This window comes from Aythya marila, assembly GCF_965140915.1.
Source record: "Aythya marila genome assembly, chromosome: 2".
In the NCBI taxonomy this organism is placed as follows: Eukaryota; Metazoa; Chordata; class Aves; order Anseriformes; family Anatidae; genus Aythya; species Aythya marila.
This window is the reverse complement of record NC_139043.1, coordinates 27,255,998-27,271,145: the sequence shown is the minus strand read 5'-3', so window position 1 is coordinate 27,271,145 and position 15,148 is coordinate 27,255,998. Positions and strand designations below refer to the sequence as shown.

Sequence of the window (15,148 nt, the reverse complement as noted above, 5' to 3'; positions counted from 1 at the left end):
AACAAGTATTGTGAGTTTGTTGGCTTTCCAGCGGCGTCATGCAGTTCTGCTTCTAGAGCCAGGGAAACATTTCAGACTTGAAATGAACAGCTTGAATGGAAACAAGCTATTTGCAGAATGGTTAATTTTTAAAGGTTAAATATAAAACAAACATGGAAATTAAAGTTAGTGCTTCAGGTACTTGTTAACTAGAAAACTCAGCACACAAAAAAGTACAAAGCAGCTTTGTAAAAATAATTCTTCCTTCTAAGAAGTCTGAGCACCTCCTAGCTCACAGCAGTACTATTCTCTGAACAGTGTCACTGACACCAGCAACCTTTGCAGGTCACCAACATGGTATACAGAAGATATCAGGTAAAGGTATGATATACTTGCTCAAAATGACTTTTTTTTTTCCTTTTAAAATCAGGTCCTGACTTTTAAATGGCACTGAAAAAAATAATAATTCCAAATTAAAGCAAGCTCAAACTCCTGTAAAGCTGAATGGTCACAGCTATAGAGAACAACACAGGTCAAGCCAAGTTAAATTCTCACACATTATTTAACACATTTTTATTGAGAGTGCAGCACAGATACTTTCCCTGAAACAATTACTTCAAAACATTTATGAACATAAATTGTCAAAAATATGCTAACAAATATACTTAAATACATACATTAAAAAAAATCTGGAAAACAAATATTTAACAGCCTAAGACACATTCACAATGTAATTTCTCCATCATTTATGTTTTTTATCTCTAACACAAGAGGACACAGGTCTGAAAATCTGCATATATTAAGCTATCACAGAGCACAAAAATTATATGAAAATATCTACCAGCATTTGGCACAATGCAAATATTCTACCCCAAGAGAAAAAAAAAAAACACAGTGTAATCTTTTGAGATACACAGATTGTTATTCACGCAAATTGTGATGTTACAACAGCAACTCTTGTTTTAGTTGGAAAAACCCAAAGGTGGTGAGCAGGGGACACGGTGGTTTGTGAGAAAGCATGTTTAGGTACTTAGCCATCTAATTTAGCTGGATAAGGAACAATGTAATGTTTTCCTGTTGTTAAACATTGCCATCTGTATCTCTGGCACACAAATTAAAAAAAGAAGGGTGTGACCATTAAAAGTACGTGTCCTGAGATTTCCTTCTTTAGGGGGCAAAGAGGTTAAAATGGAAAAGCTGATCCGTGTATAAATCAGGAACACATGTGGCAGTGAGAACAAACAGCAGCCAACAGGCAGCCCAGGAGGACTTCTCCAGGCAACAGGAGCGGCACAAAACGGGGAGGCCACAAATACCATGTAATGGGAAGACAGCGCAGTAACTGGTTGTAACTTTTGAATCAGTAAGTTTAATTGACTGGGTGAAGTACTCCTAACTATTTCAGTACTTAGAATTAAGCCTGAGTTTTAAAAGTTTTTGGCTGGGAAGCTCTCTGTCCAGTAGAACAAAGAAGCATTGCTGTAACATTAATACTGGCTTCTATCTGCAGAAAATCAAAGACGATCTTAAAGAAACATGTAGAACAGGATATATGTGCTTAGTATCAGAGTGAAATAACAAAACAGCGCAGATGTGCGTAGACTTCATCTTAAAGTTATGAAATGTTTGCGCCTACAGCCTACCTACGGGAAGTAGATACCAACAGCCAGCCCAGGCTGAAACAGCTTTACTTGATTTCTTTGGAGATAAACAGATACCTTACTTAGCAAGTTACAGTTCACTTAAAGCTAAAGAATATAACATAGTACCGAATAATAATCCTTTGGATCCAATGGATCTCACATCCAGTGGTAGGCCCCCAAAATATGAAGATGTTTAAAATGAGTTTTTATGTTCACGTTAAGACTTTTTCCTTGACACATACAGAAAAGATCAAGAAAACATTACAGATCACAAAGCACTGAATTTTCAAGTGTAAAGTCATACCAAAATCTTGATAAATTGTCATTGATGTCATAGGTGAGCAGTCGGTCAGGAATGTCATTACGGGTTCCCTGTACTGCTAACACATGTGGTGCTAGGGCAAAGGGTACATCACTCAGAAGATCTGACATGAAAGGGCTGCTTTCCAAATTTTGACTCCTTCCATTTCCCATCTCTGCACTTGATACCGTCAACTGCGATCGGTGCCCGGTATTTGTCTGAAGAGAACAGAAGAACAATAATTTAGACATTACAGACCAGGCAGCTAAGGCTTTTTACTTAGAACCATCATGACCTATTAATGAATAATAATAATAATAAAAATAGTTGCAGAATTTAGTTCAGGTAGATCTGAATTAGCAAGTCCTAATGCATATCGATACAATACTTTGGATTAAGTTGATTTTAATTAAGGCTGAAAACAACATTTTATTTCTTGAATGGTTTAGTGTAATTTCTCTATCTAATGTTATTCTGCATTTAAGAAAACAAAGGCTGAGGGGACTTTTTGTCATCAAGACTAGTCTTGTTTAGGGGAAATTACTGCATATAATTTCTTTCTTAAACCGATGAAGAACCTTCTGAAACACAGAATTTTGTTCTCCCACCCCCTTTCAGAAGTCATCCTACAAATGTAGGACTCTGGTTATTAAAACAACAACAACAACAAAACCCTCCTAGCCTAGTTCTTTCAAAGTATTCCCAATATTGATTTCCAATTTGAAACAGAGTTGTTTCACTAGCCAGTGAGGCCTGTAATATGTCAATTTATGCGTTGACAAATATGTGCTTTATAGATTATTAGAAAAGCCCAGTTAACAAAACTAAAACAAACAAACAAACAAACCCTCTAAACCAAAACAAACAATGAAATAAAATGTCCTGCCATACAGAATAAATCAATATAATTTACGGAAAATGCCATCAGATAGGATGCTGGACCCAACAGTCTTACAAGCTTTGATATTGGCTTACCAAAATGACCTTATTAAGTGTCTATCCTAAAAGTTCCACCATTTTAAAAACAAAGAAAATACTATTTACTCTGCCTCTGAAAGCAAATTTAACTTCCTTTACTATTTGTAGCAACAATGTGCTTTATAAACCAATAGTCCTCATATCATCTCAAAGAGTAAGATGATTGCCATAGGGATTTCTAATACATATAAGCACATATATAAATATTTAAATTTGACTTGTTCAAAAGTGCTTAACAAGTCACGTCAGCTAAAAACATTGTACATGAATTTCTGATTGCAGTCCTGACTTCTTCCTTTCAACCCACACATCCAGAAAAATCCAAAACTTACACTGTTATTAGGGAAAGGAAAGCACTGAAAGCTTTAAATTTGCTAATCTGATGTTCAGCTGATCATAAGAGTCAAACGGGTTTAGTTGTTATGGAAGTTGCTTTCCATTATGTCACGATCTGAAGGTGAGTTGTGCTTCTCCAGATCTGACCTGTGCTAGCACTGAACGCTACAGACCGTGGTTAGTACAGAGAATCTGAGGCCATGGCTGTTTGGCAGGAGGAGGGTTTTGGGTGGTGAGGTGGCAGTGGTGGGGCCTATGTACCTTGGAGAGTACATAACCTAAGCATTTAGCCATGTACAGCGCGCTCCATCTGCTTCTTAAAGGAAGGGCTGGAGCTGACTTGAGTGCAACCCGAGAACTAGTCATTCCTTACACAATCCAAAATCTCACCTAGTAGGATGGATAAACAAACATTAAACCTATTTAAGTATCAACAGTTAAACAGACAGATAATCTTGCCCACCCAAGCCAAACGCTTTTCTTTGCTGCGCAGAAGCTCACTGCTCCATGTGCTGTAGGGACAGAAGGGGTTAGTGGTGCTCCACGCTCTGAAGTGAACCAGATTTGGAAGCTTTTGTTGTTAGTCATGATGACTGGACATCCAAAGCTTAAGCTAAGCTTCCCAAGATCCATTACCAGTATGACACAGCATATTAATGTAAAATTCCCTAAGGCTAAGAAGTTTTAATAAAAGGAATGACTGCCAGATTATCACCCAATACAGAAGAGGAGCAGAGGAGCTCCAAAGCAGGCCAGTAATGAAAGCAGCTTCCTACCGAGCTGCTGGGACTTGCTTCCCAGCATACATCCTATTTGATTCTTTTCCTCTCTTTCAGATCACTTTCTTACTGATTGGCATTAAACTTCATTCTATGTAATAGGTATCAGAAAGGACAGAGTAGTCTCATCTTTGCCTATTCTTCCAGGCCACTTCAGAGCTTTCTGGAGATAAACAAGATACACGTCTGGGTTTCTCCTGTTTTCACAATATTCTGCACCCTGCCTCTGAGCCACTGTAATTCTGACATGTCTGTACTACGCAATTCCTCCAGCTCCAGTTTACAGGTCTTTCTGTCATATCCCTCAGCTTTCCTTTCTTCTCTTCTTTATTCTTATGAGTACGTAACAGCACTTCAGAAAGTGACATGCAACAGTAAAGGCAAGAGTTGATAAAGATTTCTTTTAGCTTTCCTTGCTGATTCTGGTACCTGTAGAGGGTAAGGAACATAGGAAAGCTAACAGATAAGTTAGAAAGATAGCCTGCAGAGCTGTCTTATGGCAGCTTTCCAAGCTCTGAGAAATAAATAAAATTAAAAAATAAAAATAAAAATAAAAATTAGAAGAAAAAGAAAAAAGAAAAAACACACCACAACCAATAGCACCATAGTCTGTAAGTTCAGGAAAAACCCTAAAACCTCTTTTATTTGTCTCTTCTGATCAGCACAGTTATCTTCAAGTTGAAGACTTGCAGCTCTCACTTTAAAGGAGATCTTAGCTTCTGTAGTCGCTAATCAATTAGCAACACTTACAGGGAAGCCTTCCTTCTTGTCATGGCCGAATAGGCTCAGGGTGTGCATCAGAACAAATTCAACAAGATATTTCTGGTATAGACATGCAGGTTTACTAAGAACACTACCAAACACACAGAACATGTATTTATGTTAATGATGTTTATCTGGAAAAACAAAGCAAAACAAGAAACAGCACACTTCAAATACGTACTTAAACTTGCAGCTGCTGTATATTTCAAAGCTTCCCTGTAAAGTCTACTATGCACAAATTTCTTATATTCCCTCCTGAAAGAAAGAACTGGCGGAGCTTTTATTGAGGTGCCGGTATTTGCTTGTATGTCATCAGTCCTGTATTCTGAAGAGGAGAGCAAAGCCAGAAAGCCCAAAATGAAAAACAGGAAAAGGTTACATCTAGGAATCAATTAAACAAAATCTTCAAAGGACCTCCTGCCTCCCCCACTCCCACATTCCAGGGAAAAACGATCTCTCACTCGTTGTCCTATTCCCATAGCTCGGATGATAATCAGAAATCCCTACAATGCAATGTTTATTTTGTTTGGCAAATCATACATTTAAGAACACCTGTTTCTATCTTAATTGTCCCTCAAGCTGGATGAACTCAATTTACAATGCAAATTAGACCATCATGTGGCAAAACTAACTTCAAAGAGGGAAAAAAATGGGAGACAGCACAAAGCATCTTGGATCCTCTTTTTTCTCCCAGAAGCCTTACAGTTGTTAGAAGGGTGCCAAGCGGGCAGCCCCAGAAATGAAACCCTTTCTGCACACAGCAGATACTGTGTATTGACAGAGATAGGGCAACGACCAGCTGTCCTTATTCTCAGTCCCACTCCAAGTTTCAAAGGAAGGAAGGATGAATTACGTCAGAAATATTTTATAGTTAAACACTATTTTACCATACTCAATCTCTGTATGAGGTTGTGAAGTTCTTAATCGTCTGTAGATGCTGATACTATTTAAATGAACAAAACAATATAATAAACAAAGTCTAAAAGGGATGGGAGGAACATAGTGCAGACAAGTCGGGAACAAAGGAAAAAAAGTGTCTGGTCAGTATAACAAATGCTATAATCTGACCTCTGATCCAATAGTACTTGGGTCTCAGTCCATCCATCCCCTCATGAGAAGGCCTTGGGTCCAATATCACAAGCTTACATCAGAAATGAGAAAAGAACTCAAGATTTCCTATTTCAGTTCCACACATAAACCACTACTAACTCCCAAGAAAAAAAAAAGCTTTTTTTTTTTTTTAAATCCAGATCCAAATTTCCCCACGCTTTCCCTTTTTTTTTTTTTTTTTTTTTTTGTTATTTTTGTTTGTTTGTTTGTTTTTTAAATTATCTTAAAATGCTCATGTTTACTTTCTCATTTCTAGAAAGTCACATCTTACTTTATTGGACTGACTTCCCTGCAAATTATGCAATGTGAAAAAAACATAACCTGGGGAGGATGCCTGTTCAACGCAGTGTGCAAACCCCAAGTGTGGTAGAAACACACTGGCCAAAGTCAACCTGGTCATACCTCCCTGCTCCTATGCTGGTCAGATAAGCAGGGCTTAAAAATGCAAGGGGCAGCATTAAAGTATGCTGCAAAGTTGTCTCTTTGGACACTTTGTCCCCTTCCAAAAGCAAGAACAACTGCTCCAGTGTGCAGAGATGGAGGCCGTGATAGACAGTATAAGCAATGCCCAGCATTGAGGATGGACAGCTGGAAAAATGGTCACATTTGCAGTTTAAATCCTTGAATATTGTGGACCTCATCTTTTTACCTGGTACAGTTTCATGTCCACTTTGGCAGTGCCCATTACCTGCCAGCTATCTACATACACAGACAAAAAGTTCCTGTCCTGAAAAATTCAGGTTGCACAAAGTATTTTTATGGTTTTGCCCAGTGCAGTCATTGCAGGCAATTTTTGGTCTTCGCTATGAAGAATTGTTTCTGAACACTCTTAAAATGATATTCAGATAATGGCCTCATGTGTAAGATCTTACCAAGCTAGATATGTTTGTCTTTGTCCTAATCATAAAGGCGTCCTATACAAGGGCTGAGACATATTTCACTCACATGCTGGAGAACCCACATCAGCGAACAGAGCTTGATGGGGCCAACCTGACCAGCAGGCTGTTATGGTGTCCGTGGTACTGGAAGGAAGAACTGGACACCCTAGTAGAGAACATCCATCACCCATCAGGGCTAAATCACCAAGCTGGTTACACTGCAAACACCAGCAGAAAGCTGCGTTACACAATCAAAACCAAGGTTATGAAATGGCTTATGTTCTCATGCATGCATTCCTCAGGCACATATAGAACTGCAAGTCCTAGAGAATTTGATATCTCACATTAGTCACACTGCTTTCTACTTAAATGTCTAACTTATTTATCCAGAACACAATCTATTCAGAGCATATTCTCTGGACATTAGCTAAACAAAGCACTGCCAAATGCTATGACACACAATCCCGCTATGAGAAATATTAATTGAATGCACTTAGAATATCACCAAACAATTTACATTTCGCCAAGCACTGGGGAGTTCAAAAAATCAGTTAAAATTACAGAAGGTATGGTACTCAGACTTAATTCAAACAAGAAAGGTGTTTTCTTCGTTCTTGGCTTGGAACCCAAATGAAGAGGGATGAAAGAAGCAGTATGGAAACATATACGGTAGCTGGCTACCGGCTACTAATTGTGACAGCAAGGGTGTTATATGTTATTTCAAAACCAACAAAGTATAAAATTATCATCTGAAGTAAATTCCTCCTCTTACACTCTTATATCTTTATTTTTTATATCCCTCAGATGCCTTTAAAAACATCTAATTCGCTGCATCTATGTGTGCTAACCGCAAAGTCTGCCAAGAGCCTCATAAGGAAGAAAAAATGCAGTTTACAATGTACTGGGAAGCTGGATTTACAGTGCTCTGAAGCAATATCAAAGATCAGTGCCAACATTATTATCATCCAAATTATTGAACAAGGTTTTCTACCAAAAAGTGATTTATCTCAAGAAATGCGTACTTTCTGTAAAAGAGGCTTTTTTTTTTTTTTTTCTGAGAAGCAGATCAATTTTCCTTAAAAAGCCAGCCTTAAGAAACAAGCAGTATGTTCAGCATCCCCACAATATCATACCTATGCCAAAGACAGAGACCTACAACACTGATGTTGATATAGAAATATTATCTTTAATTCAAGCAATTTTGCGGTATTATAGCCCATAGTGTGTTATAATGTGTCTTACAACGTAGGCAGCGTTATGCAGTTATTTCTGATGTATCTAGAAATGGAAATTGTCTCAGTGGATTCATCTTCCAATTGTGTTTCAACTGATGCTTTTAAGATATTCACTGGGCCTCTTTAGAAAATTTGTAGGAATTCCAGAGTGAGCATCACCAGTGATGATAATGATCTTTGCCATTACTTTTCTTATTTGAAAAGAGGAACAGATGGAAAAAGAAGAATTACTTGCAAGGCTCGCTGAATGTTTAGCACATTGCATTCAGAAGTTTAAGCGAGAAGAAAAGGATCAGTAAGACCTTGCTGGAGGGGAGGAAAAGTGTACATGACAGCTTCTAAATATCACGAAGAAACAAACCCAAAACAACAGAAACAGAAGAAAAACAAACAAACAAACAAAAACCATACCCGATATACACCAATAAGTATATGGCCAACATCTTTACAGAATTCACCCAGACTAGTAAAATACAGAAGCCACTGAAAAGGCTCAGAAAACTTCACAAGTGTTGGGAGCTGCTATTCTTTCGAGGTTCAATTGAAAGTTTACTCAGCATCCCCTCCAGGGACTCCAGAATAAATTTGTTTCTGCTTTGGAACAACAAAAGCAGGTGGAAGAAAAAGTGCAGGAGACCTCGTAGTAGCTGGCTGCAGTACCGTAATGGCTTCTGGTCAGTGTATTTCTTTCTGAAGAGAAATGCAGCAAATGTAATTGTAATCCTAGTCTCAGATCAGTGTTGTCATTGGTTCCAACAGGGACGACTTGCACGCTGAAAGCTCCTGGCGAAGATCAAGTCCTTGGAGAGGCTTTTAGAGCAACAATGGCTGTCAATGGAAATCAGCTTTCCTGTTTGCTTTGGGCTCTCGTTTCCCAACTTTTCATGACTCATAGTCTGTAATACAGCACCGATCTGTCTTTCTTAAAGAGCTCCTGCTACCTGCACAAATGTCATGTCTTAGTACACAGCATGTTTTTTTTTCTCCATTTATCAATATTGCTACTCCGAATAACACAGAACCAGGTTCTAAAATAAGCTTTTAAGTATATTTTTTACTGATTTGTGACATATATTTTAGGTATTTTTCTCTTCTCTCTTCCTCTTTAAAGCACGCTTTTCAGCTTTTTCCTAGACTAGGACAGAATCAGGTTAACGTTCCTGAGATCTTAAATAAAATTCTAAAGAAATAGTAAAAAGTGCCTCTGACATTCTACAGTTTATTTTATTTTATTATTATAATAGAAAAACTCCCCACAGAGTATTCTAGCACACTGACAGCAATAGGGGAATCTGCTAAACCACACTTTCGTATTAGCAATGATATGCATTTCTACTTCTTTAGTAGAAATGCATAAGTAGACTTAAAGCAATTAGAAAAGTGTAATTGTTCAGAACTGGCTTTTTCAGTCATGCAGGAACAATTTGATATTCTAAATGCAGAATGAGCTGCCTGTATTTAATACATGCTCCTTGCCCCCTCAAACAGCTAAAACTGTTAATCACTGTAGAGGGGAAGCACTGCAAGGTTGCCATTTGAACTTGTGATACTTTGAATAGTTGCGTGGTTAAAGTGTGTTAATTATCCTAGTAAATACTAGAGATGCCTGTTAACACTTGTAAAATGCAATTCCACCCTGAAAAGTTTTAAGTAACACAAAAGACTGCATATCTGGAGTCTAAAGCATCTATGTCTTTATTATGTCCTTATATTATGTCCTTATATTATGTCCTTAGAAGAAAAACATTGTTTTTCTTAGTTAACAATTTTACAAACTCCAACTGAAATAAGATTAAGCTTCTGTTTTACTCAAACCCTTATAATAATGATTTGACACATGAAATACTTGGAGGGTGTTTGGTGATAAATTTAGCTAAGATATTGAACTTCATATAACTGAGATTGTAGAATGATATTTTTATTTCTAAATCCTACTTCTATACCTTTATTCCTAATACCATTTATTTTACTTAACTGTTTTATTCATTGTTTAAAGACAGAAGATCATAACATCTCAAATGTGGGCATCTAGAACAGGAAATTACATAATTGTGAACAGGGATGCAACATGAGGAAAAACTGTAGAACTAACAAAAAGTAAAAATAGGAAGAAGGCAGAAAATAATTCTAAATCTTAATTAAAAATAGGTCCTAATTTCCCACCATAATTAAAATAATATTTTTGCCATATGAATTTGGGCTATATAAACTTCTACAAAGAATATATCTAGGTCCCCATACAATGAAAATAACATCAAATTGTACAAGCCAAAAATGCAGAACCTCAAAGATCCAAAAATAGTAACTGATCTGAGTAAGAGGTGATACTGCTCTGAGCCTGCCACAGATTTGGAGCTTTGTCACTCAGTGTAGAAAAATACCACATTGAAAAGAATGCCTGATCTTCATGCTGATCATGATGTGAGGTTTGAAATAAAAGATGCAAAAAAGAAAAAAACAAAACAAAACATATAAGCCTAGTTTCTGCATTAAGCCCTATGTAGGTGAGGTAGGACCAGTGAAGGGCCATTTTTGTTTTGTTTTGTTTTGAGTGCCCAAATTTATTTTTTCTTTAATATAATTCATTTTCTTCTTCCCCTTTCCTGGAACCAGGGATATTCCAGCACACAAATGATTTTGTCACCAATTTAAGATGTCAGAACTCACTTCTGTCTTAGAACAATACTGTATCATGGGATCCTTCTACAGCAAAATGTTTTTATACTAAAAATATTTTTTTAACAATTACATTTGTATTGGAATAAAAACTTTATTCCCCTCCTTATCTTCCCTTCAATTGCAACCAATTCCAGCACTTCTGAATATTAATATGTAAGATGCATACCAGCCCTCATGCACCCTCAGCAGCAGGGTTCCCTTTCCTGCTGCATTCGGGCACCCCTCTGCAGGCCCTAGAGCACAGGGCACAGTCTTAATACATGAATTTTGGACAACTTTCCCCTTTACAACATGAATACCATGATAAGAATTATCTTAGAAGAGACAGAGAGATGTGGGTTTAGTAAGGAACAATTTATCTAGTTCCTCTGTTCCTTTGAAGCGCTGTGCAAGCTATTCATAGCAAAGACCTCATACAGTATAATAAGCAACATGAACAATATTCAACACGTTGTGCTCGTGCCAGTGCCAGGAAACGTTGCTAACTAGGCCAGATTGTTATATTTTTTGCTGTAGCACATATGCCTAAAGATTAAAAAGTTCATGAAGATCACTACAGTGAGCAAACTACCAGCCAGAAGAACTGCAACTGAAAAAACGGGCAACTCCAGCCATCCAGCAGTGCATTCCTCAGCCAGAAGGCAGAGGTGAAGGACAAGGCAATATACTGCAAAATGAACAGAGAAGTCTGATAACTGCTGATAATGGATTTCTTCAGCAACTTCAGGGTCATCCCAAAGCACAAAATACTCACATTTATTTTGCTGCTACCTTAATTTCTGCTGGAATACAAATCTTTGATATGCACTGCTAAAATTCAGTTATCTATTGAAGCAACTTTGAGCCATGAATGAATTCTTTGTATGTGGAGCAGTATTTTTTGAGCAACTGGAATGCCAATGTTACTTATCCCCCCAAAAATACTCTTCTAATTGGGCTGAAATCAGGAGCAAAGTTTATATTTTATCTTTTTGACAGAGCCAGAGAACATACTAAGAAATGAATTTCCCGTAAAATATTAATTGTATATTTAAATAAACACTAGTTAAATTACCTATTTTAATTTATCAGCTACATTTAGTCACTGTAGTTATCTCTAGGTCACTTGTAGCGACAAGATTTGAGTTTCTCTATATTGCTCCAGGCAAAAAAATAAATAAAACCTTAAGACCTTTTGGGCATGTGACATCCTGAATGGGAGGAGCTCAGACAAACTGAGTCCCTGCTTCCATATCTTGTTCCCAACCCCTGCTACCGTAGAAGCTCCAAAACAGTAATCTACTGTGACAGAAGAAAGATGACAGTTTCTCTGAGATGGTAGATGGGTGTGGAGCAAAACCTCTAAAAAAGAGGGTAACACTTCATTCTCATTGTTCTACTCCTAAATGTATGAAAATCCAAGGACTCGAATGGGAGAGAAAGCTGTCTACTTCAGAAAAGAACCTAGAAAAGTCAAATGAAAATAAGAGACTAGTAGGAAAATAGTTGGCCAACACGGTTTCACAAAAGAAATCTGTAATTTTTTCAGCAAATAGGACCAACTGGGAAAAGTTGCCTAAATGTGAAGTTAAAATGATGATATTATTTGACAAGAAAAGTAAATCTCTCCTTGAGTTGTCACAGTAGTAAAGACATCCAGAAAATGTCTCCCTAGAATGTAAGCATCAGTGAGAGGAAAAAGACAGATGGGTCACTTCCATCTACAGCAAGAGCAAAATTTTCTTGGATTTGGTCTTTTGGCCTTCTGAAAGTGCTAATTGGTTACAGCTATTATAGGAAAGAAAATTACTAGTCTGAACCCAGGTGAAGCTTTGCTCCAGTGATAACTGCAACCAATGTTTTTGCAGTTCTTCATGAAGTTTTAGTTGGCAACTGAATCCCCAGATCTTTCCAGCAATCTCTCTCCTCAGTCTTGAAGAATATAAATGGATCCTCGGGCAGATGTATGCATAAAAATCACTGCACTAAGTGCTTTGTTCTGAGTTATTTTTTTTTTTAATCCTGTTGCATATATATAAACCCAAGCTTGTGGCAAGAGTAGCACTACATTCTCTCTCAAAATTAAAAATGTTCTAAGTCTGAAGTGGTGAATTAGGCAAGTTGCCTAATGCAACTTTCTACCTGCTCTCCCCACAGAGATTCAAGTGAGAAATAAGAGAAAGGAAGGCTAGATATTTGACTCCAAGTTCCTCCATACACATCGTGTAGCTGGAGCACTCATCAAGAGCACCGTCAGCAAAGACCTTACCAGGAGCTGGAGTCTGTCAGGCTTGGATCTACGAACACTAATTACAAAGACTAAGTTGTCCTCAGCACTTACTGCTTAGGCTTTTGAGACACAGGAATAAGAGTAAGATGACTCTCAAAGCAGAAAAGCACTAAATAAATAAATAAATAAATAAAAAATAAACAAATATTGGCCACCTCTTTCAATTATGTAGGCCTCCTGCAGGCTCCTGGTTTTCTGTGGAAGGAAGACAATTGAACCACAATAAAAAGGAAGAAATGTAATTTTTTAATGTTTAAAATAGACTTGTTTTTCTAGAAAGTAGATCTCCTATTTGCATCACAACACTAGAAAAGTATTCTTAAAATTTGTAACACTGTGGAAACAAACAAACAAAAATGTGCAAACAAATTTTATCTTGTTGTATTTTTAAAAAATACTTCAGAACAAAATTTGACTGTATGCTACCCAGTGCAGGGTCCTTTAAAAATCTGATGCAGATGAGAAGTGGTGAGGTTTTGGGGGATTTTTTTTAAGATTGAAATTAAAGCAGTAGCACATTACGAAGAAATAATCAATAAAATTATCAAACCACACTGATGGAAAGTACAGAAAAACATATTCCTGTCTTACCAACCTTGCATTTTGGACTGAAACGAGGCATTTTTGTGTGTTTTTTTCCTTTCCATTAAAATGGACTGGGTACTGCTGGTTTTTTTTGTTTGTTTGTTTGATTGGTTTGTTTTGTGACAGTGAGACTAACCTAAGAACACTATTACTTTCCTTACGTGGTGTTTAGAGTAATTATTAATAAGCTGCCCTATACCACAGTCTTTTAGCCACCATTTTACACTAATGCATCATGTTGTAAATATCACTGTACCATCAGGCTATATTAGCATGCTGTCTCATCAAATGATGTATGATCTACATTGTATTTTAGATCAATTTTAATATTTTGAAAGCCCAGAAGGGTTACTCCCAGAGGCAGGATGACTGACCGATCAATGTGTTGACAGCAGCAAAGTGAACCAGCGTTACTGGCTTTTAGTCCAACCGCATGTGTTTGGGCAAGAGATACAGGATAATCAGTAGTTTTATCCGGGGATTAACTTAGTCAGAAGATTCCAAAATTAGACAAAGGCTAAAAAATGTGAGTGGGAACATCTGGGCACCTAATTTGAGCATCTCCTACTACAAATAACCAGCAAGTGTAACCGAATAAGCACGCAATTTCATAAAGCATATAGCAAGTCTCTGCACAAACTAAATAGCGAGATATGCGAATTGTGCTTCTGGATACATGTGCCTTGGTCATTAGTTGGAGTACACGTGCCTCTGCTAAAGCCTAGGTCTCCAAATGAAGAGGCTGCCAATCAGGCTGATTTTACTATTTTATAACTTCTCCATGTGGGCATATACTTTGCTATCTGTAGGCAGTAGACAAGGTAAGTAAACAATGATGCTTATGGGCCACTTTTTCCCTACAGGAGGTGGCTTTGTCTGGTGCTGTGCAAGCCTCCCCAGTGGTACAGACTGATCACAGCAGTGGCTCCGCGCTCCCCAAGCATGGTGGTGGGAGGCAGGGATATCCAAAATGCCCGTGTTGGTGCTTGGCTTCTGCTTACAAATATTTGCTAACCAGGCAGGACATTCAAGTCTCTTAAAAGAAGGTTAAGCATCCTCAGTTCTTGTCATAATGAAATCTCAACATATGTTAAACAAAGGGATGATGTTACAAGTAGCAGTTAACTTGCAAACTGCTGTAGGAAAACACATTGTAAGAAAGCTGCATTACATTTTTGAAAATGAACTGGTTTTGATGAATTCAGATAGGAAGCTGGTGGCAACCACGTTAATTCACATCTCTCCATTCCCACTCCAGTTCCCTATATCTAAAAATACAACACTTCCCTTAAAAAAAAAGACCATTGACATAGCCTTCTTGATGTTACTATGATTGCTAAGTATCTGATGTAACCCCAACTGTATATCACATTACACAGATAATGAATCTAACTATTCACTTCAGAATTGAAAAAAAAAATTCTGAAGGTGGTACTCTTATAAGACAAGGTGGTATTCTTATAAGACAAGCCCAGGTCTCACTGGTTGACTCTAGGTCAATAGATTGCTTGAATCTGAGTTCACACGATATTTTTTGTGAGGCCACAGTAACTTATCCTTTGTGATGTGTATAAGCAGTCTTTCTCATGGACAATCACATTGCTTAAATTTTAC

The 15,148-nt window shown here is 37.4% G+C and overlaps 1 protein-coding gene across 1 annotated transcript in view; it reads right to left on the bottom strand.

Moving 5' to 3' along the window:
* Positions 1 to 507: 507 nt before the first annotated feature.
* The window catches only part of UMAD1 (UBAP1-MVB12-associated (UMA) domain containing 1), an 80,060-nt gene continuing 65,419 nt past the window's right edge, over positions 508 to 15,148 (bottom strand). Inside the window, exon 4 of the mRNA XM_082754848.1 lies at positions 508 to 2,141. Within this exon, the coding sequence (XP_082610974.1) occupies positions 1,884 to 2,141 (258 nt within the window). The 3' untranslated portion in view covers positions 508 to 1,883. The remainder of the gene's footprint in view (positions 2,142 to 15,148) is intronic.